The 23002-nt window shown below is 40.5% G+C and overlaps 1 protein-coding gene across 2 annotated transcripts in view; it reads left to right on the top strand.

The window, feature by feature from the left end:
- The first annotated feature begins 5578 nt into the window (after positions 1-5578).
- Positions 5579-23002, top strand: part of Plekhb2 (pleckstrin homology domain containing B2) — a 41807-nt gene continuing 24383 nt past the window's right edge. For both annotated transcript variants that reach the window (XM_026388428.2, XM_026388422.2), the window contains exons 1-4: positions 5579-5663; positions 16707-16751; positions 20697-20849; positions 21628-21730. In XM_026388428.2, coding sequence (XP_026244213.1) covers positions 16715-16751; positions 20697-20849; positions 21628-21730 — 293 coding nt within the window. In that variant the 5' untranslated portion in view covers positions 5579-5663; positions 16707-16714. The remainder of the gene's footprint in view (positions 5664-16706; positions 16752-20696; positions 20850-21627; positions 21731-23002) is intronic.

The following is a 23002-nucleotide window of genomic DNA, read 5'->3' as shown; positions in this document are numbered from 1 at the left end:
ATTTTGAGACAGGGTCTTACTAAGTTTCTTAGGGCCTTGCTAAATTGCTGAGGCTAGCTTTTAACTTGCAATCCTCCCTCAGCCTCCAGAGTTTCTGGGATTATATGCATGTGCTACAGTGCCTGGCTTTATAACATTTTAAAAAATATTATTTACATAATTAAAATGATTAATTTTTTCTACCAAATTAACTAGGCTACAGTATGCCCAAATATCTGATAAGACAGTATTTATATGATATGTCTGTGAAGGTGTTTCTAGGAAATGTTAGTACTTGAATTGTTAGACTATATAAAGAAGATCTCTCTCTGTTGTGGGTGGGCATCATCCAGTCTTTTGTGAGTCTAAACAGAACAAAAATGTGAGGAAGTGTTGTAGTGGCACCCCCTTTCTCCACAGAAAAGTCTTAACTGGGCTTCCCCAGAAATCTTCACCATGGCTGATTTTAGGACTGTCAGCAAAAGAGTCTCTGCAAAAAAGTTCAACGTAGATAAACTTCCTATTTTCGTGTTGCCCTGTTTTACTTGGCCACTGGCCGAGAAAATATCAGCACTCCAGGTACTGGACACCTCCTTACTAGTTTTTCACAAACATATCCAGTATAGTAGTTTGTAGAAAGGTGCAAATAAGGCCTCTAGCCTTGAGCTGGGGTTTCACAGAGATGTCCACATTTTTAAGATAAGTTACCAACTGGGCTCCATGGTAACAACTGGCAGGAGGAGGAAAGAAAGGAGAGAAGAAGCTCTCCCCTTCACAGGTATTGTCCTTGAAGGGTTAACTTGCCCAAAACAGTGAAAGAAAAAGCTGTTTTCATGTGAACTTCTGCAGACTGTGAACTTCTGAGCCCCCTCCCCTTACATGCTGGGTATAAAACTCTGAAACTCCCTGAACTTGGGGTTCAGGGGATTAATTAATTACAGCAAAAGCTGTGCCCTCTGAACCTGGCTGCAGCCAAATAAAACTGTTTTCTGTTATCTTCGGTGCCTTGCCTTGTCTGTCCCTACAACAGTGTGAATTTGCTCTCTTTTAGCTCCAACAGCTATCATCTATTCTTGGACATCAGAGCTTCTGGTCAGACTTGGATTGGGACTTACCTCTTTGTCTTTCTTGGTTCTCAGGCCTATGGGTTTATGTTGAAACTATACCACTGGCCTTTCTTGCAGGCAGCATATTGTGGGACTTTGGGCCTCCATAATCATGAGTCAATTCCATATTAAATCTCTTTCTGTAACCCATATATATCCTATTGGTTCTGTTGCTCTGGAGAACCCTAATATAATTATGTACCAAATTATAAAGTAAACTTGTACCCTAGGTGATGGTTAAAAAGCTTAAAACTATGCCGGGTGCAGTGGCGCACACCTGTAATCCCAGAGGCTCTGGAGGCTAAGACAAGAGGATAACTGGTTCAAAGCCAGCCTCAGCAAAAGTGAGGTACTAAGCAATTTGGTGAGATCCTGTCTCTAAATAAAATACAAAAGAGGGCTGGTGATGTGGCTCAGTGGTTGAGTGTCCCTGAGTTCAATCCCTGGTACCAAAAAAAAAAAAAAAAAAAAAAAAAAAGCTTAAAAATATTACTTTGAGGTATTTACTTGGAAGCAGAATTGCTTGATCATAGGGTACCTGCATCTTTAAATTTATTAGTACCAAATTGTCCTCCAAAGTGTTTGCCAAGCCACAATGTCCCCAGTTAGAGATGAGCTCTGATAGTTTCACATATTTGTCATACTTACTATAAACTTCTTAGTTTTTGCCATTGGTTCCTTTTGAAATGGTTGTTTTAACTGCCTTTTCTTACATATATGATGTATATCCCTGTAAACTATTTTTGACTTGGGTTTCTGTTTACCATAGACTAATCATATCAAAGTAGAATTGCTGGCCTAAAGAGAGTAAAATAGCTGGGACTTATTTATATATTTATTGGTATCGGGGACTGAACTCAGGGTCACTGGATCACTAAGTCACATCCCCAGCCTTATTTTGTATTTTATTTAGAGACAGGGTCTCACTAAGTTGCTCAGTGCCTTGCTTTTGCTGAGGTTGGCTTTGAAATTGCGATTCTCCTGTTTCAGCCTCTGGGTTTATAGACTTGGGTCACTGAGCTGGCTCAATCTTCTTTTTAGACAATGCTTCTGCCCCAACCTGAGAGACCTAACGATGCCTCTTAAAAGTTTAGCAGTAAGGAAAACTAATATTCGCCCCCCCCCCATTATCTTTTTTTTTTTTCAGATACACTTTTCATTTTGGAATAATTATAGTCTTATAGCAAATTATGATAGTATATTCTTTTTTTCAAAAGAATATTTAGTTTTAGGAGAACACTATATTTTGTTACTATGTAGTGCTGAGAACTGAACCCAGTGCTCCACACATGCTAGGCAAGCACACTATCACTTGAGCCACATCCCAAGCCCATGGTAGTATATTCTTCACACAGTTTTTCCTAATGTTACCATCTTACATAATCATGGTACAAAACTGTCAAAACTATTAACTAAGCTAAAAATTTTATTTGCAATCTGCAGTTTTTTCCATTAATGTCCAGCCACCACACTGTAGGACAGTTTTTCAGTGATTTCTGGTTTCTTTTTTCTTTCTTTGGTAGTAGGGATTGAGCCCAGAGAAGCTTTACCACTGAGGTATGTCTTCCTAGTACTTTCAATACAGGATCTCCCCAAGTTGCTAAGAGTCTCTTGAAGTGCCCCAGGCTGGCCTCTAACTTGCAGTTCTGCCTCAACTCCAGGAATGTACCGCCACAACCGGCTATTTTCTGGTTTCTATAACCTCAATGGTTATAAGGACTGGTGAGATATTTTGTGGAACATCCTTCCATTGTGATATGTTTGCTATTTTTCTCCTGGTTAGACTGGGATTATGGGGTTTTTTTGGAGAGAAAGACCACAGGAAAAGTGTCATTTTCATCAAATCACATCAAGGGTAATCATTGTTATGTGTAATCATTGTTTTTTTATTATTTTATTGATTTTTTAAAATACATGACTGTGGAAAGCATTACAGTTCTTATTAAACATATAGAGCACAATTTTTCATATCTTTGTATATAGAATGTTCACGCCAATTCATGCCTTTATACTGAAGTGGCACTCTCTTTCTCCACAGAAAAGCCCTCTTCACCATGGCTGATTTTAGGACTGTCAGCAAAAGAGTCTCTGCAAAAGAGTCCAATGTCCTATTTTCATGTTGCCTGTTTTACTTGGCCACTGGCCGGGAAGATATCAACACTCCAGGTGCTGGACACCCCCTTACTAGTTTTTCACAAACATATCCAGTATAATACTTTGTAGAACTGTGCAAACAAGGCCTCTGGCCTTGAGCTGGGCTTCACAGAGATGTCTACATTTTTAAGATAAGTTACAATTGGGCTCCATGGTAACAGCTGGCAGGAGGAGGAAAGAAAGGGGAAAAGAAGCTCTCCCCTTCTCAGGTGTTGTCCCTGAAGAGTTAACTTGCCCAAAACAGTGAAAGAAAAAGCTGCTTTTATGTGAACTTTTGCAGACTGTGAACTTCTGAACCCCTCCCCTTACTTGCTGGGTATAAAACTCTGAAACTCCCTGAACTCGGAGTTCGGGGATTAATTGATTACAGCAAAAGCTGTGCCCTCTGAACCTGGCTGCAGCCAAATAAAACTGTTTCCTGCTATCTTTGGTGCCTTGCCTCTTTTGTCCCTAAAATAATACATGTACTTTTTTTTTTGCATTACAATTCTTATTACACATATATACCACAATTTTTCATACCTGTTTAAATATAAAGTATGTTAACACCCAATTCAAGTCTTCATACATGTACTTTGGATAATGATGTCCATCACATTCCACTATCATTGCTAATCCCCTGCACCCTCCTTTTTCCTCCCATCCCTCTTCCCTATCTAGAATTTATCTAATCCTCCCATGCTCCCCCCCCACCCCACTATGAATCAGCCCTCCTTATATCAGAGAAAACATTGGGCATTTGTTTTTTTGGGATTGGCTAACTTCACTTAGCATTATCTTCTCCAATGCCATCCATTTACCTGCAAATGCCATGATTTTATTCTTTTTTAATGCTGAGTAAAATTCCATTGTGTATATATGCCACTTTCTTTTTTTATCCATTCATCCACTAAAGGGCATCTAGGTTGGCTCCACAGTTTAGTTACTGTGAATTGTGCGCTATAAACATTGATGTGGCTGTGTCCCTGTAGAATGCTGTTCTTTTTTTTTTTTTTAAAGAGAGAGTGAGAGGGGGGGGGGACAGAGAGAGAGAGAGAATTTTAACATTTATTTATTTTTTCTTAGTTCTTGGCGGACACAACATCTTCGTTTGTATGTGGTGCTGCGAACCCGGGCCGCATGCATGCCAGGCAGGCGCGCTACCGCTTGAGCCACATCCCCAGCCCTAGAATGCTGTTCTTAAGTTCTTTGGGTATAAATCAAGGAGAGGAATAGCTGGGTCAAATGGTGGTTCCATTCCCAGATTTCCAAGGAATCTCCATACTGCTTTCCATATTGACTGTATCGATTTTAAGTCCCACCAGCAATGTATGAGTGTACTGTTTTCCCCACAGCCTCTCCAACATTTATTGTTGTTTGTCTTCATAACAGCGGCCATTCTGACTGGAGTGAGAAGATATCTTAAAGTAGTTTTGATTTGCATTTCTCTGGTAATCATTGTTATTCACCCCTCCCCCCCTTTTTTTTTTAAACTGGGGATTGAACTCACAGGCCCTTAACCACTGAGCTACATCCCCTGTCCTTTTTTATATTTCATTTAGAGACAGGGTCTCACTGAATTGCTTAGGGCCTCACTAAGTTGCTGAGGCTGGCTTTGATCTTGTGATCCTCCTGCTTCAGCCTCCTGAGCTGTGGGATTATAGGTGTGAACTTCCAGGCCTGGCTGTTATTTACCTTTCATCACTTGACTGAGTGTGTATCAGGTTTCTCACTGGAAGGTCATTTTCCCCAATCCCTTTCCACACTGTATCCTTTGCACAGCCCACTCAGGGGTCTGTGGGGATCAAAACACCCATCTTGGTGTTAATAATTACAATTCCATTGTAGGGAAGATTTATCCCTTCTCCAGTTATTTCTTTAATCATTTATAGCACTACAGTCTATTTTTTACTCTAGATTATTATTTAATCTTATGTGATTTATTACTAAAATTCTTCTGGGTTTGGCTTTTGGGCAATTTACGTTGGTTCAAGCGTCCTTTATCATGCCCTCATTGTTCCTCTTTTTTTTTTTTTAACCACTTCCCTATTTCTGGCCTACCTAAAGTTCCAGGCTTGGCTGGCATTTGGGTGTGCCTGGTGCCTACAGTAGTCTGTTTGTCTAGGGAACACTGGCCCTTTTCCTTAGAAAGTGGTATTTATATACCCCAAAGTGGTATTTATATGCTAACTACTTCTTCTGGCGGGGAAACTCCCCAGGAGCCGTCCACACTCTGAGGTCAACGCCTCCTCCCGCTGGTGGATCACCCCAAGCCTCTGACCTCCAGCTTCCGGCGAGCCCCCAGCGCGGCGAGCCCTGTGCGCCGGCGCACCCACGCCAGGGCCGTGACGACACGACGCCAGACGTGCAGCGGTCGGAGCCGAGAGTCCAGCGGCGTCCTTGCGCTTCCTGCCCGCTTCTCGTCCGCGGCCCAAGTGTTCACAGGTGACTGTGCCCGTTCGGTCGGGGCTACCCAGCACCCCCGGCATCAGGCCCGCGGGCTTTCTCTTTTCCCCGGGCCGCCCCATGCGTCCCGAGCTCTCTCCTGGTCCTCCGGACGGACCCCCGCCTCTCCGTTGGGGCCCTTTAGCCCTTTCCGGCGTCTCAGGCTCGCCAGAGCTGCGGAGCCCCAGGATACCTCCGCCTCTCCCTCCCCGCAGTTCTCTCCGTACTCCCTCTCCTGGCGTCCCTCCTCTTTCTATCCCCTGCAGCCACCCAGCCCTGCGCTCTTCTTGGGGGACATCCCCGCTACCCACCCCTCGAATTACTTTTCTTCCTCCCTATCCTTGAGTTCCTCCTCCCTGGTGACCCTTAGAGTCACCCAGCCCAAAGCCCCTCCGAAGGGACTCCCCTCTCTCAAGGTCTCCCGAAGCGTCTCATTTTTCCAAGTCAGCCTGGAGACAGCAACCATCAGGGTGCGGCCACCGCCCTGCCCCTGCCTGGCGGTGTGACACGTCCAACCTCAGGGGCCTGCTACTGCCTTTCCTCCTGCAGCTGCCTCCGCGGATCCTGCGCCTCCTGCGCCTCCTGCGCCTCCGGTCTTCCCATGCCTGGCCTCAGCATGGAGGGGCAGCTTGCGGCCTTTTAGGTTCTGCTCCCGCCCGGTGGTCTGCCCCTCTCGGAGTCCGGAGTAGCCCTGGGGCTTAGCATGCGGGGTGGGGCCCGCCTCTGCTTCCTTTCACTTGCTCTTATCCTTGCACTGTTTTTAGTTTTAGGTGATTAGTGTGCATTATCTTTTATTTATTTATTTTCACATTTGATTCTGTTGCTCATTTTGGTTGAGAACGCTGGAGGACAGGGATTTTTATTTTGTGTTGGAATAGGTTAGTTGTTTTGTTCACGTAGAAGAACCTTCATAAATGAGCGAATAAATTCCTAGTGTTTCAGGATAGGTAGACGAAAGGAATGGTGTGGATTATTAAAACTAGCTAGAGAACATGGCCAATTCAAAATGTTACTGATTCCTGGCTCTAGAAAATCATTGACTTTTTTGGGTGCCTACCATTTGACTATGAAAGGGAGGAGTCTCCGCCTCAAGGAAGAGAGAGGAATATTCCATGGTCTCCTGTGGCCTCAAAGGGAACTAGTGCTCATGTAGTAAATGGCTTATCTGAAGTCACTCCGAGAATTAGTATCCAAGGTGGGACTGTTACTTGTTTATTTACTTATTGCCCTTGATATTGATTGGACAAATCAATGACCAAAACATGCATGCACAAACACATCTGTGTATTTACCTTTGCAGTGGGTGTATATGCTTAAGGGCCTGCATGTGCTTGGGAATACTGCAGCCAGTGGTTCAAAGCCAGTGGCACTCAGGAGAGTTTCTAGGGCCAGGAAGTTCCTAATCCTTGGCTGGCCTGCTGGTTAACATAGGACAGGTATTTTGGGAAGAAACACTGGTCTGGCAGGTGCCTGCCTGGGCTTCCTTTGTGTCTGCTATTTACCTTGTGTTGCAGGGATCTCTTTCCTTGACTATCTTCCCCTTCACACTGATCTTGGTGAGGGCAGGAATCAGATTAATGCTCTAGGATCTTCCTGACAGGACAACATTGTGTCTGGCATAATGTTTTCGGTAGTACGTTGCATTTTGAGGTAGACTGCAGAAAACAACTCAGAACTTAAGGTAGGTTTTTTACTAGTGTTATATTTTCAGGATGTTAGCACAGTTTGTAAGTAAGTTTCCTTATAATCTCAAGGATTGTGAATTTATGAAATATACACAGCAGAAAGGTTTGTTTGTTTATTTGTTTGTTTTTTTGTACTGGAGATTGAACCCAAGGGGTGCTGTTTTTATTTATTTATTTTTTTAAAAAGGTTGAAGCAAGGTCTTGCTAAGTTGGGCTGACCTCAAATTTAGAATCTTCCTGCCAGTTCCAAAGTAGCTTAGATTAAAGGTGTGAACTGCCACTCCAGGCCAGATGCCACACTTGGAGTTAGTCTTCCCTGGGAAGATGGAGGTTTCTTAACTTATTCAGAAAGTTTTGCTGTGCTTCTAAGCTTGCCTTAGTATTTGGTTTCTTTCTCCTTTTTTCTTTCTTCTGTCTTCTGGATGTCAAAGAAATTAAAGAATCACTTTATTAGTGGCAGTACCTACCAAAAACTACAAAGAACAAACTTAAAAATGACAAAAGGGAACTTTTCTCCTCCATTAACAGGAATTTTTTTGTGGTGGTGTTCTAATTAGTTATACATGACAGTAGAATGCATTTTGAAACATTGTACACAAGTGGAGCATAAGTTCTCATTCCTCTGGCCTTAAGTGGTTATGAATCACCAATCATACATGTATATAGGGTAATGTTTGTCTCATTCTACTGTCCTTCCCATTCCCACTGTCCCCCCCCCCCCCATTCAAAGTTCCTTCATTCTTCCCTAAACACCCCTCCCACTAGGGATTAGCATCCATTTATCAGAGAAAACATTTGCCCTTTGGTTTGGAGGATTGGCTTATTTCACTTAGCTTGATATTTCCTAATTCCTGTAAATGCCATAATTTCATTCTTCTTTAAGTCTGAATAATATTCCATTGTATATATGTACCACATTTTCTTTATCCGTTCATCTGTTGAAGGGCATCTAGGTTGGATCTATAGCTTAGCTATTGTGAATTGAGTTGCTATAAAGGTTGATATGGCTGTGTCACTGTAGTAAAATATTCAGACTTTTAGCATTTGCATAAATGTCTTTACTTGGTTACTGATTTGACCTAGTTTGGAATTCTGATGTGGAAGTCATTTTTTCTCTTGTTCCATTGTCTTCTATCATTGTCCATAAAGATGCTATTCACTTTGCTGACTGCTGGTCCTTAATCTGACTCCTCTTTTTCTTTGAGAAGTTTTTAGGTTTCTATTTTTTGTCCTTAGCATTCTGAAATTTCCCAGTAATCTACCTTACTGAGGCTTTTTTAAAGTTCTTCCTGCTTGACTGCTTGGTGGTGCTTTTGAGTCTAGAACTGTATTGTCTGGAATTTATTCTCTGCTCTTTTCTCTCATCATTTATTTCTGAAACTTTCCTGTAATCCTTGCTCATGCTAAGCACATGACTCTACGGCTGAGCTATGTCCTCAATCCTAAGCATTTTATATTTTATTTTATATTTTAATTTTATATTACAAACTCATCCTCTATTCCTTACTCCACCCTCTCTCTTTTGACTTTTTTCCTCCCTTTATTTTTGAGAAAAATTCCTATATTGAATTATTTTTTTTTGTCTGTATTTGGCTTTGCTGGGGATTGAGCTAGTGCCTGGCATGTATCTATGTGCAACCATTGAGTTACATCCCCAGCTCTATTGAGTTGTGGTAATCATCTTTAACTGAAAGCTTTGAATGTATCTATTTTGGAACATTCTGTGTGTGTGTGTGTGTGTGTGTGTGTGTGTGTGTGTGTGTGTGTTTGGATGCAACATCATTTGTTTTATGGTAATTGTTTTTGTGAGTTTGAAGTTTGTTTTTGCTTCCTGCATTGTCTCTGTGATTTTTGTGAGATTGTCCTCACCTCTTTTTTTTTTTTTTTTAAAGAGAGAGAGAGAAAAGAGAGAGAGAGAAATTTTTTAAAAAATATTTTTCAGTTTTTGGTGGATACAACATCTTTATTTTATTTTTATGTGGTGCTGAGGATCGAACCCAGCTCCCCGCGCAGGCCAGGCGAGCGCGTTACCACTTGAACCACATCCCCAGCCCCTCACCTCTTTTTAATCTTTATCTTTTATGGTAGACTTTCTTCACGTGTATGATTGAGCCACCTCCCAGACCTATTTTGTATTTTATTTATTTATTTATTTATTTTTATTAGTATATCTAATTTTTTAATTTGTTTTAATTAGCTACACATGACAATACAATATATATTTTTTTAAATATTTATTTATTGTTTTTTAGTTTTTTGGCGGACACAACATCTTTGTATGTGGTGTTGAGGATTGAACCCGGGTCGCACGCATGACAGGCGAGTGCGCTACCGCTTGAGCCACATCCCCAGCCCAATATTTTGTATTTTATTTAGAGAGAGGGTCTCACTGAGTTGCTTAGTGCCTTGCTGTTGCTGAGGCTGATCATCCTGCTCAGCCCCCACCCCACCACCCCCCAGCTGGGATTACAGGTGTGCGCCACTGTGCTGGGCCTTTTCTCACCTGTTTTACAATGCTTGCTTTCTGTACATATTTAAGAGAGTGTTACTATAAAACTTTGAAAGTCTTGTTTGCTTATAATTTATCATTGATATGCTTCCCTGTAGGGTGTTCATAGAGAATGAACTTTTTTTTTTCTTAAATTGAGGAGCATCCACATGAATCAGTATCTGTAAATCTTTTCTCTTGGGCTGTGCCCCTGGCCCAGAGTTAGCATCTAGTAAGTAAGTAAAGGAAGAGGGCTGAGAGTTTAGGACCTATCTGTCCTATATTCCTCTTCTAAAAGTGGCATGTGTTGAACTCTCAGCTGTGCTGGGGCCATCCTCAGGATCAGGGAAGGCTGCTACCTGGATGGGTAGAAGGCCTCAATGACTTTTTTTTTTTTTTTTTAAATTATGGATGGACATAGTACCTTTATTTTGTTTATTTAATTTTTTTTTCTAATGTGGTGTTGGGCATTGAACCCATTGCCTCACATGCTAGGCAAGCGTACCACCACTGAGCCACAACCACACCCCAGACTTCTTTGCCTCTTAAGTCTTTCAGTAAAATTCTCCTGCTATGTCTTTCACCTTTAGAATTATCTTATACTTCTATTTTCTGAATCTTTCCAGTATTCTCTGACAGGAGTTGGCTTGCTGTGTTTTTTGCTTCTGTTAACTATGATAAAGCAAAGAAGGCCAAATTTTAATTTAGTTACCAATTGCTTTGTTCAATTGCTTTGGAACTTTCAAAATGTTTTTTGTCTTTTTCTTTTTATGATACAGGGAATTGAACCCAGGGCCTCTCACATCCACTTGACTACATCTCTAGACCTTATTTTATTTTATTTTGAGACAGTCTTGCTAAATTGCTCAGGCTACCCTTGAATTTGTAATCCTCCTGCCTCTGCCTCCTGAGTAGCTCGGATTACAGGCATCTGTCACCACACCCTGTGTAGCTGCTTATTTAAGGACTTGTCTTTGGTGTGTGTTATTTATCCTGTTTGGTGTGGAGGGTCTGGATTGTCTCACATATTGCTTATGGGTTGGATGCTGAGGCCAGGATGAGTTGCTGCCAGTAATGGAAGCTAATGAGGCAAGTAGTGCCCAGGTGGTAGTGATACCAATGTGGAGGCCAACACAGTAAATATAGACAAAGGATGTGCATCTCGTTAGTTAGGATAAAGTGCTTACTCCTGCACTCAGATGGCTGCCACTTTTCTGTCCTTGTCAGATGTTATATGCCCTAGCTTCATTGCCCCAAGATCGGTGTCTAATGCTTTGTGATCTGGATAAAGATTCCATAAGGTGGTTTAGGAAGCTCCCATTATCATGGGACTTTTATGTTCTTTTGGATTCCTTGGGCTTTTCTGGAGTGCCTGCTCAGCAAGTGCAAGTAACCCCACTCAATGCATTCCTTGAGTGTTGGTTTGGAGGTTCTAGGAGTGGAGTGCAATTGTTTGTATATACTTGACTGAAGAATGGTCTTCTATTAGGGAAGATCGTCCAAGCACACAGCTTTGGGAGGAAAACACATGAAGCAGTAAAGGAGAAAGGGGCATCTATAGCTAGCCAGATAAGCTGAGTCATCCCTGGTGATCAGTGGGATTACATATGTCACAACCAGTTTGCCCTCACATCCCTTATTACATAATTTAGTGTGTGAATCCACGGTTCCTTTCTCCAGGGCCATTCTCCCCAGTAGCTGAAGTTTAGGTTGGTTTCAAGTTTTAACCTATATCTTCTCATATACCTAAGTTTTAGTATGCTTGAACCCTCATCTTAGAAGTTTGTTTTCTCTTTGTCTTGAAAAGGAAATCCTAATATCTAAAACAGTAAAAGCTGCACATATCCCTCATTATAAGCACAACAACCATTAGACTTATCCACTGAGGGGATATTATACAAAATAAAAATGTGTCAATATATATTTTTTAAATTAACCCCTAGGCCCTTAACTGAGTGAAATCAAATCATACTTCCATAGTGGAAGAGTTGTCTTTTTTCCAATACATTTTATATCAATGTGTCTTATTTTTTTTAATATTTAGTTTTTAGTTATAGTCAGACACAATATCTTTTTTTCATTTATTTATTTCTATGTGGTGCTGAAGATTGAACCCAGGTGCTCGCATGTGCTAGGCAAGCGCTCTACTGCTGAGCCACAAGCCCAGCACCACCGCTCCCCTATGTATCTTATTTTAATCTTTTTTTTTTTTTTAAAGTACCAGGGATTGGGCACAAGGGTGCTTAACTACTGAGTCACATCCCCAGCCCTTTTTATAGTTTATTTAGACACAGGGTCTGGCTTAGTTGCTTAGGGCCTTGCTATGTTTCTGAGGCTGGTTTTGAACTTGTGATCCTCTTATCTCAACCTCTTGAGCTGCTGGGACTACAGGTGTGTGCCACACTGTCTAGCCTAGTTTTAATCCTTTTATATTCAGGATGCTATTCAGTCTCTGTTGATTCTAAGAACAGTAATTATTTGAAATTGACATGCCACTAGATGATTTGGCCACTAGATGCCCTTAATTTAGCTAGTTTCTTCTTTTTTGGTGGGGGTGGGTGGTACGTACTGGGGATTGAACTCCATGTTAATAGATCACTGAGCCACATCCCCAGCCCTATTTTGTATTTTATTTAGAGTCCGAGTCTTACTGAGTTACTTAGTACCTTGCTTTTGCCAAGGCTGGTTTTGAACTAGTGATCCTCCTGTCTCAAGTTCCCAAGCCACTGGGATTATCTTTATCCTTTCTTTCTTTTTTTTTTTTAATATGTGTTTTTTAGGGCTAAGGCTATGGCTCAGCGGTAGTGCACTTGCCTGGCATGTGTGAGGCACTGGGTTCGATTCTCATCAGCACAATGTATAAATAAATAAAGGTCTAGCAACAACTAAAAAAAAAAATTTAAAAAAACCCTTAAAAATACGTATTTTTTAGTTGTTGATGGACCTTTATTTTATTCATTTATTTATATGCGGTGCTGAGAATCCAACCCAGTGCCTCACACATGCCGGGCAAATTCTCTATCACTGAGCCACAACCCCAGCCTGATTATCTGTGTCATTTTTAAAGGCATTTCTGAAAGCAGGTTGTTGTTGTTACCAGGGATTGAACCCAGGGACACTTAACCACAAAGCCACATCCCCAGCCTCCATTCCCCCCACCTTTTTAAAAATTTTAAAATTTTGAAACAGTGTCTTGCTAAATAGCTGAGGCTGGCCTTAAACTTGGCAGTCTCCCTGCTTCAGCCTCCCAAGTTGCTGGCTTTGCAGCTGTGTGTGAAAGCAATTTATTTTATTAAGAGACAAGGTCATTCTGTGTGTCCCAGGCTGTCTTTGAATTCCTGGGCTCAAGGTATCCTCAGCATCCCAAGGAGCTGAGATTATAGGAGCATGCCACTATACCCAGTGCATTTGTTTTTCCAGCAAAAAAAATCTTAGGTACATCTTGAGTATCGTGTCTTTAAATTAACCATCTCATTTTCAAGGATCACTGGCTCCTTTTAGAGGAAAGTAGTGTTAGAGATAAAAAACTAGGCACTGAGAGATCCATGAGATTTTCTGTATAGTGACTAAAGGTAGACAGGATGATACCAGATAAGAAGCTACTTGAGTTAACTGAATTTCTCTTTTTCAAAAGTCATAAGTTTCTATTGCAATTCCAGTTTCTTCCTTGTAATAATCTGTTTCCTTTTTTCTAATAGTGTTGAACTATTTTATAGAGGCATACCAAAGATATGTTTATAATGTCCCTTAGATGTGGATGTTTTTATTAGTCTCCTTTTTGAATCTTTTTTTAAATAACATTTATTTTTATATGGTGCTGAGGATTGAACCCAGTGCCTCACATATGCTAGGCAAGTGCTCTACTGCTGAGCCACAATCCCAGTCCCTCCTTTTTGAATCTTGACTCAAATGGACTGGAATTTGATTCTGAAATCAGTTGTTTAGTTTCTCCTTGTTGACATCCAAAGAAACCCATCCCTCATACTAAGAAAACACCAAAGAAAACAGGCACAATATCTGGAAAATCAGATGTTGACCTATACAAATAGTGGATTATAATCAGAGATAGTAGGAAACCTTTAGATCCTTTAGACTTTATCTAAAACTGTCTTTCAACCTTTATTTTCTAGGTAATTTTCTTTTTTTGGTACTGGGATTGAACCCAGAAGCACTTAATCACTGAGCCACATCGCTGACCCTTTATTATATTTTATCTAGAGACAGGGTCTCACTGAGTTGCTTAGGGCCTCAGTAAGTTGATGAGGCTGACTTTGAACTTGTGATCCTCCTGCCTCAGGCTCCTGAGCTGCTAGGATTACAGGCATGTGCCACTGGGCCCAGCTAGGTAATTTTCTTTTTTATATGATATTACGGGGATAGGAAGTTGTGATATAAATATCTATGATTTAGCATACATGCATAATCCCTTTCACTTTTGTATTCTGAGGTAATAATATTACTGTAGAGATATACTGTCAACAGCATTCCATTCTGTCTTTTATGTTTCACCTGTTCCACTAGAGGGTGAGCTACATGAATATACCTGCTTTGACTTGGTCACTGGTGTATTCTTAGTGTCTATTATGAAGCTAAACACAATAGTAGCTGCTGTAAAAGTCTTTGGGGCAAGGCTACAGATCAGTGGTAGATCATTTGCCTACCATGTGTGAGCACTTAGATTCACTCCCCAGCACCACAAAAATTAATAAAAATAAATATTATTTGTTGAATGAAAACATGATAGCATTATTTCTCTGTTTCAAATCTTAATGGAAGAATGATTGTTTTAGACTGTTAGCAGTTCTAGATTCAGCCCAGCTTGGAGGAGAGACTATAATTTTGCTTAGTAGAAATCCCTGGATTAGGGTGTTTTCCAGAGTTAGTTGAGTTGGTGGCTCAGCAGAATGAGTTCTGTTGTCTCAAGGGTCAGTTACCTGTGGGCTGGCCCATCCTGTTTATAAGGTGGCTGCCAGCAGCCGTCTGTTCACATCCACTTGGAGAAAGTGGGAGAATAGCTTTCTGGTTACAGTTTATTTGTTCAAGAACCTAAATGAGAAAAAGATAGTATGGGAAAGATGAATGAATATCTTACTTCCTTTCTTGACAGGGCAGACAGCATGAATTAGATGAGTTGGCAAAAGTTGTAAGGAGAGCTAGTACCTTCAGAATAAAGAAGTTTTGAGATGCTGGAGTATAGGATGACAATGTGGAGCTTTTTTCCTAAATATTTGGAGAAAGGTGAGAATTCACCCATGCTTAGTACATGGAGTTGTATGAAGGAAACTTATTTGCATTTTGGCTTTTACACACCAGCTTTTGCTGCAGGATGCTAACTTCCCAAACCTGAGTTTAAATTAGTACCTCTAAATAAATTAAAGTTGAAAACAAAAGTAGTCCATGATCTGAGTTGCCAAAACTATCTGTGGACTTAAAAATAATAATAATACATGCACATTATTGAAAACAAGTGTGAATACAGAAAAAGGTATAATGGGGCTAGTCACCCTCATGTCTGTTATAGCTTTGCCTCCTCTCTCCCCTGGAGACATACGTTCTCAATAGATTACATGAGTCCTTTCAGAACATAGTGGAGCAGGAGAGAGATGTGTGTGCTTGTTACATACGTTCTTCTGCCTCATTTCTTCATTCTCTTTTGTTGCCTGATTTTCTGCCCTGGATAGAGGTACTCATCTGTGAGCCATGCTGGATGTGTCTAGTATTTTGTGGTATAAGTGATGTTACTGTGAATATCCTTGTATATAAAAACCTTATTGAATCTTGACACATATTATCAACAAGGCAAATTGCTAGTAGTGGATTTCTGGGTCAAAGTATATGAACTTTTTTTTTTTTTTTTGGTACTGGGATTGAACTCAGGGATGCTTTACCACTGAGCTTCATCCTCAGCTCTTTTTATTTTTTGTTTTGAGACAGGGTCTTGCTTGTTGCTTAGAGCCTCGTTAAGTTCTTACAGCCTCACTAAGTTGCTGAGGCTGATCTTGAAATTGTGATCCTCCTGCATCAGCTTCCTAAATTGCTGGGATTACAGGTGTGCACCACTGTGCCTAGTACAGTTTTTAAATTGTGGCAGATTCTGTTAAATTCCTCTCCAGAAGGGTTGCAGCAATATTCATTCTCTGTCCTCTTGTTTGCTTTTTCTTCTGGCTGATGATAGGTAAAATTGTTGACTTTACATTTTGAATTTTGTTTTTGAATTGAGAGACAAATTGAGTATATTCTTTGGAATTTATTTTTGTGTTATTCAATTTTTTTTTTTTTTTGATAAACTCAAGTGATTGCCTTTTCTTTATAATATATAGGAGCTTTGTAGGTGAAGGAAATAAACTCATTGGTGCCATCTGGTTGTAGTGTTTTTTTCCCAAATTTGTTATAAATATTTTTAAAATTTAGAAGATTTTTATTTTTATTGAGTTAAACTGTCAAGCTTTTTCATGATGACTCCTAGTTTTCTGTTCTGACTTGGCTACTCTGCCTGCCATCACCAGTGTGGCACATCTGACTAAGCCATGTCAGCTTGATCAGGTGTAAAGCTGGAACAACTAGACCTTAGGACCCCAGGAATGTTATCAGAAGTCCCAAGTCCTTATCTGTGTTGAATCCTGGTTCCCTTAAGGCTGCTTCATGTCTGTTTACTCATCAGGGTGGGTGGTGAGACCGAAGCCTAGAATGGAAGGTGGGGTAGAGCAGGTATGAACCCCACTAAGATGATATTTGGTAAATGCCAGGTGGTCAGTGGGGTCCATTGTCTTTGGGCTCTTCTTTAGATGACATCAAAGGGGGTTTAGGATTGAGACTTAGAACAGATAAACCATTGTCTTTTTGGGTATAATTTTGAACTTTTTCTTATAGGTGAAGAAATGGCATTTGTGAAGAGTGGATGGTTGCTGCGACAGAGTGAGTACAGGACATGTGGGTTGCCTTAGGTTCTGTGTCTATTTCTATTTGCTAAAACAGATGACTTTTAAAAATAAATCATAAAGTCTTATATTTTTCTAATATTTATTTTTCAGTTTTCAGTGGACACAACATCTTTTTTTAAATTTTATTTTTATGTGGTGCTGAGGATTGAACCCAGCGCCCCGCGCATGCCAGGCGAGCACGTTACCGCTTGAGCCTCATCCCCAGCCCCAAATCTTATGTTTTTTCCTCAATTTCCTCTTTGGGATTTTCATAACTATAAAACACCTTTTTGTACACATGGAACTCTTTTTTTTTTTTTTTTTTCTTTTAGTACTGGGGATCATACCTAGGACCTCATACACGCATGCTAAGCAGCCACTGTACAACTGAGCTGTATCTCCAGCTTCTGGAACTCCTCCTTACTTGTTGAATTGATAAGAACCAGGAAATGATGGCAATCCTTACTGTTTTCTCTTTGCTTAGTAGCATACTTTATTGTTAATGGTTGACCTGAGACTGCCTGAATCTGACTACACCTAGCTGCTGTACTATATATAGCATGGAGGTACTGATCATCTTGGGTGTGGGAAATGCCTGTCTTACCTGGTGACTGAGCAGTGACTCAAGATTCTGAAATACAGGAGGGCTTTGTAATTATGTAGAGGAAGACTGGACCTGAGGCAACAAGTTTATCAAAAGCCACACTTTTTTTTTTATAAATCTCCAAAGGGACTCCAGAAAAGAAATTTAAATCTCTTTTAAGAAAGTGTGATAGAGGGGCTGGAGATGTGGCTCAGCGGTAGCGCGCTCGCCTGGCATGTGCGCGGCCCGGGTTCGATCCTCAGCACCACATACAAACAAAGATGTGTCTGCCGATAACTAAAAAATAAAATATTAAAAAAAAAATTTGTATAAAAAAAAAAGTGTGATAGAGATCCACTTTCCTAGACTTGTCTCAGATCTTTCTTTCATAAGTAGCTCACCTCTGAGGCTGCCACTCCAAGTAAGATTCATCCTGTTTAAAAATGAAAATTCACCTATGTTTATTAAAGAAAAATAGACTCTTTTGTTGCCGTAGAAAGAGCAGGATTAAGGAAAAGGTGATTACCACATTATTTATAATTCTAAACTGTGGCACATGTAATTGGTTTACTGTTCAGAGACATGAGGGGTGCCTGCAGAACTTAGCTAATATTGAGTCTAGTATTGAAGAATCAACTGCATACCTTGGATAGTTTATATAAAAACAATTGTCTATGAAGTTTATTTTTGTTCCCATTATAAATATTTTTCATATACTCATTTAATTCTTACAATAGCTCCATGAAGTAGGTATTGTTGTTTCCATTTAAAATTAAGATTTTGTGAAATGAGGTAATTTGGATGTAAACAAACTATGGAAGGTAGAAATGTTGCTGAAAGCTCAGTCCTTGTCTCTGATGCCAATCCAATAACAAGGACACTGTTTTGAGAAAAAGAAAAAAGAAGGATTATTGCTTTTCTAGCAAAGGAGAAACGTGGGAGACTCCTATCCCAAAGGCTATGATTCTCCCCATCGGGAGGGACACCAGGGTTGGGGTGGGGGGTAGTTATATTCCAGGTGTGCTCTGTACAGATCCCAGGGCTCCCTGTTGGCTGTTAGGATTCGTTTGTTGATTTGTGAGATATTCATTCACTTCCCAGATCCTCAGTACACATCTTCTTCCTCTAGTGGATGTTCAAGGACTGTTAACTAGGGGAAGAAAAGGTAACACTGTATCCCTAATCTTGTTAGGGAAAGGAGAAGAGAGAAAAAAAACATTTAAAAAAACAATAACAACAACAACAACAAAAAAACCCTCAGAGCAACAAGGCCTATATTCAGAAGGTGAAGGAACTGTTAAGAGATTTTTATTAAAGCTCAAGACTGAGTTCATCATTAACACTCTTTCTATCCAGAGATGATTGTTCAATTTGTGTGTTCTGTATGACCAGATCTGGAGCAGAACCACATGTCCTCTCAAGGTCTGTGACAGTCTGGTAGTCTTAGCATAGATAGAGTTATTGTAATGTTGGATTTGTACAGAAAGTCCTTATATATTGGAGCCTCGACCCAATCTTTGTGAAGTTTGCTTGTTTTGGGTTTTTGGTTCCAGTCTTCCCTATGGTCAAGGACACGGGAGCCTTGTTTAGACCTTGAGGAAGTCTCCTCCTTTGCTGGTTCTGTGGATGTCTTCTGATTTTCTCATTAGGCCCTATCACATTCTTGTTTGAGGACAATCATTTTCCATTACAGCTGAATGTAAATGGTGTAGACTTTTAGTGAACAGTAACCCTTTTAACAATTTTTTGTGTTCCTTATCAGTGCCCAGCATGGTGATATTTATACACAAAATAGATGTCCAGATATTTTCAGTATCCTTGCCCATGGCTATTATAGAGATGTATATTCAACAGACGTTTTCTTAATGGCCAATTCAAACATGTGATTGATTTTCCTTTGCTGAAAGAAGAAGTATTAATCTCAGTAACATAAAATGAGGTGAGATATATTACGTTTACTGGTTACAGAAAAGCAGAGATATACTTGTGCTTATGGGTAGGCCAGGCAGTCCCCAGGATTCATTTTCCTGTCATTGCCGCATAGGACCTAGTACTTGGCCTTCGAGGGACAGCCTGATTTGGGAGTCTGCAGTCAGGTCTTTGATTGCCTCTGAAATACTTCAACAGAACCCCCCAACCTGATGATTTCACCTGTTTTCATGACTCAATCTGGTAGTTTCTGCAGGTTCAGGCACTGCCAATCACAGTGCTGGGTGTCACCACTAAACAGCGTTGGGAAGTGCTGTGACTACTCCTCCCATTGAGGAGGGTGCCTGATGCAGGTAGTGGAAAGGCTGGATATCAAGTTTGATATCAGTATCAGGCAGGAGAGTATACACAGAAGTATGGGAAACAAGAGTTTTGCACATTGGCCAAGAACAGGCTAGGATGTGCAGGAACAGAATGTATAGTGGGCAGTGTATGGATGTGAGAAAGATTCAGGGTTGGCTTGTAGCTAAAGTTAGCTGCGGAGTCCGCTTTCAGGTTTCACTCTGGTAGATGAGGAAATTATAACTTTATAAAGTTAATTGCCTAGTCCAAGTTACAAATGAAAGTATGGTCTCTCAAACTGACAGAAACATGAGGTAGTAGGATGTGCCAGGATAGGAGTACCCATTTATCCAGTGTCTCAGTCCTGTGTGTCTGCAAACATGCTGTGGGCTTCCTATAAGGGGAAATGTTAGAAAAGAGTATATATGAAAGCTCTTGAGGAAAAAGAAAATAAACATTTTTTTCCCAGAGAGGAAGATACTATTTTCATTACATATAGAGACTTTCCAGTCCAGCATTTTCAGATCAATTTAGCTTATGTTGGGAAAGTTTAGGAAGTCAAAAACGTTTAAAGTTTAGCTTAATTCTACTTGGGAAATTAGATATTAGCTATTTTTCATTAACTCAAGCAAACTTTTTTTTCCCCCCTTAACTTTTTTATTTTGGGACTTGGCCTTTGGTTAGCAACCTGCTCAGTGTCTACAGTACATGCTGCCTGCAGGCTGTTACAGCAGGTGTGGGTCAGGCCACCATGGTGTTTGTTTCTACCCCCCCCCCCCCGCCCTTTAAAAAAAATGTTTTTAGTTGTAGATGGACAAAATACTTTTGTTTTACTTATTCATTTTTATGTGGTGCTGAGAATTGAACCTAGTGCCTCACACATGCTAGGCAACTGCTCTACCACTGAGCACATCTACTACTTCCATCATTGAGCCCCTACTACTTCCATTTTGATGTACTGCTTCAGGCAGTTCTGTGCAGGTGTGTTTAGTAGACCACAGGAGAGTTTCCTTTGGTTCTATCCTTAGAGGACAAAATCTTTTGTTTACTCTGCCCAAAGCCAACCTTTCCCATTTATTTTTTTAGGTACTATTTTGAAGCGCTGGAAGAAGAATTGGTTTGACCTGTGGTCAGATGGTCACCTGATCTATTATGATGACCAGACTCGGCAGAGTATTGAGGATAAGGTCCATATGCCGGTAGATTGCATCAATATCCGCACAGGGCATGAGTGTCGGGGTAAGCTACCACCTCCTTAGCCAACTTCTGTCATCTGTTCTTCCTCATCTTTTTTTTTTTTGGTACTTGGGATTGAACCCAGGGGACCACTGAGCCACATCCACGACTCTTTTTTATGTTTTATTTAGAGACAGGGTCTTGCTGAGTTGCTAATTTGCTGAGGCTGGCTTTGAATTCAGAATCCTCCTGCCTTAGTCTTCTGAGCCGCTAGGATTACACCTGGCCCTCTTCCTCATTCTTGATGGGAGCTGGATCTTTTTCCTTGCCTGATGATCTTTTTTTAGGACTCTATCTGGGAGGGGCAGCAGGGGTGGAAGTGGGGCCCAGACCCTTAGATCATGACTTATAAAATTGGAACAGGTAGATTTTCTCATCTGAATTATTCTTCAACACGCATGCCGTCATCGTGTGGAGAAGGAACTAGATTGCTGGGAACTCCAAGAAGGATGGAGCCACCCTAGACTGTATTGATTTTATGACTTAAAATTAGCATCTGTTTGATGGTGGCTCCACTGAAGGTCTTAAAATCTGTGATGTCTTGGTTTCCTGCAATTATCCTTTATATTTGCTTTAAAAGAATAGTTTTAAAAAAAGTCATCTTGGCTGCTGATTTTGCCAGTTAGTCTGGCTGTTTCTTTTCTGTCTTCTTGGTCAGGCCACAGGTTATTTTTTAAATTGTAGCACTTGATTTTTTCGTTGTTGTTGTTTTTACTTTTTTCTTATCTACACTGTTAAAAAAATAACCATGTAAATCTTCCTTCATTCTTATTTTTCATAGATATTCAGCCTCCAGATGGGAAGCCAAAAGACTGTCTGCTACAGATTGTTTGCCGAGATGGGAAAACTATCAGTCTTTGTGCAGAAAGCACAGATGATTGTTTGTGAGTTTTGATTTCTTATGTTTAATTTAAAACTATTTTCTGTCTTAATTTCCAGTGGTCCAGAAGGGAAAATAATGGGAGTGGAGTTTTCCTTCAGGCAATAGAATAAGGGACTCTGCAAATGCATGACAGAAATTTATCAGGGTTTTTCCTGATTCTAATTTCTTCCCCTCCAGGACTGCCTGGGCAGGATCCCATTCTGGTGAAATGGTAGAAAGTAATAGCTTTCTAATAATCACTTTGTGCTTTGTGTTTTCTTTTTAAGATTTATAATGGGTAATGGGCTTAGGTGAATGGTTTTTTCAGTCTTATTCTTTTTATGTAAATGTGTCTTTAATAAGCACAGACATCTGTACTGTGCAGCTTTCTTTGGTAGTCATTGTTCCCATCTGCTATCTTTGAAGAAGGGATAGGGAACTAAACTGCAGGAGAAAAGCCCAACCTCACTAGTCCTCTGCCTGTTGACTTTGCTGTTGGTGTTGGATCAGAAACTTGCCAACACTAAATGAAATTTAGGGGGAAGAATGGATTTACTCTCTCCACTTTGTACCCTACAGTGGGTTAACTCTAGACATGAGAATTCACTAGCAGACATTACTGAATTACTTGTACATATATGATATTATCATAAAAGCCTGCAGACCACTTTTTTCAATGCCTATCCCTTTATTCACATCCTTGTTCATCCTCAATTTACTTGTATGCCAAGTAGGGTTTATTTTAAATCCCCTGTGTAGCTTCTTTTTTATGTTCCTCTGATTTATTTATTTATTTTTATTTTTATTTTTTTAAAGTATTTTTTTTTAATATTTATTTTTTAGGTGTAGATGGACACAACACAATGCCTTTATTTTTATGTGGTGCTGAGGATTGAACCTAGGTCCCACCCATGCGAGGCGAGCGCTCTACTGCTGAGCCACAATCCCAGCCCATGTTCCTCTGATTTATATCAGTGAGTCTTTTTCTCCCCTGGTGCTGGAGATTGAACCTAGGGCTTTTGTGCAAGCTAGGGCAGCACCCTATCACTGAACTACGTCTCCAGGCCCTATATCAGTGAGTCTTAAATAGCATCTTCTGAGAGAGAGAGAGAGAGGGGCTTTATTGAAGACTAATGGAGAAATGATCATGTCAGGCTAATTTGCTGCTTTTATAAACTGTAACTCTACTACTACCCCTTAATAATTTAAGCTAACAAGGGCTGGGGATGTGGCTCAAGCGGTAGCGCGCTCGCCTGGCATGCGTGCGGCCTGGGTTCGATCCTCAGCACCACAT

This window comes from Urocitellus parryii, chromosome 1 (assembly GCF_045843805.1).
Source record: "Urocitellus parryii isolate mUroPar1 chromosome 1, mUroPar1.hap1, whole genome shotgun sequence".
NCBI classification, from domain to species: domain Eukaryota; kingdom Metazoa; phylum Chordata; class Mammalia; order Rodentia; family Sciuridae; genus Urocitellus; species Urocitellus parryii.
The sequence above is the reverse complement of the archived record's forward strand: the minus strand, read 5'-3'. Positions and strand labels throughout refer to the sequence as shown.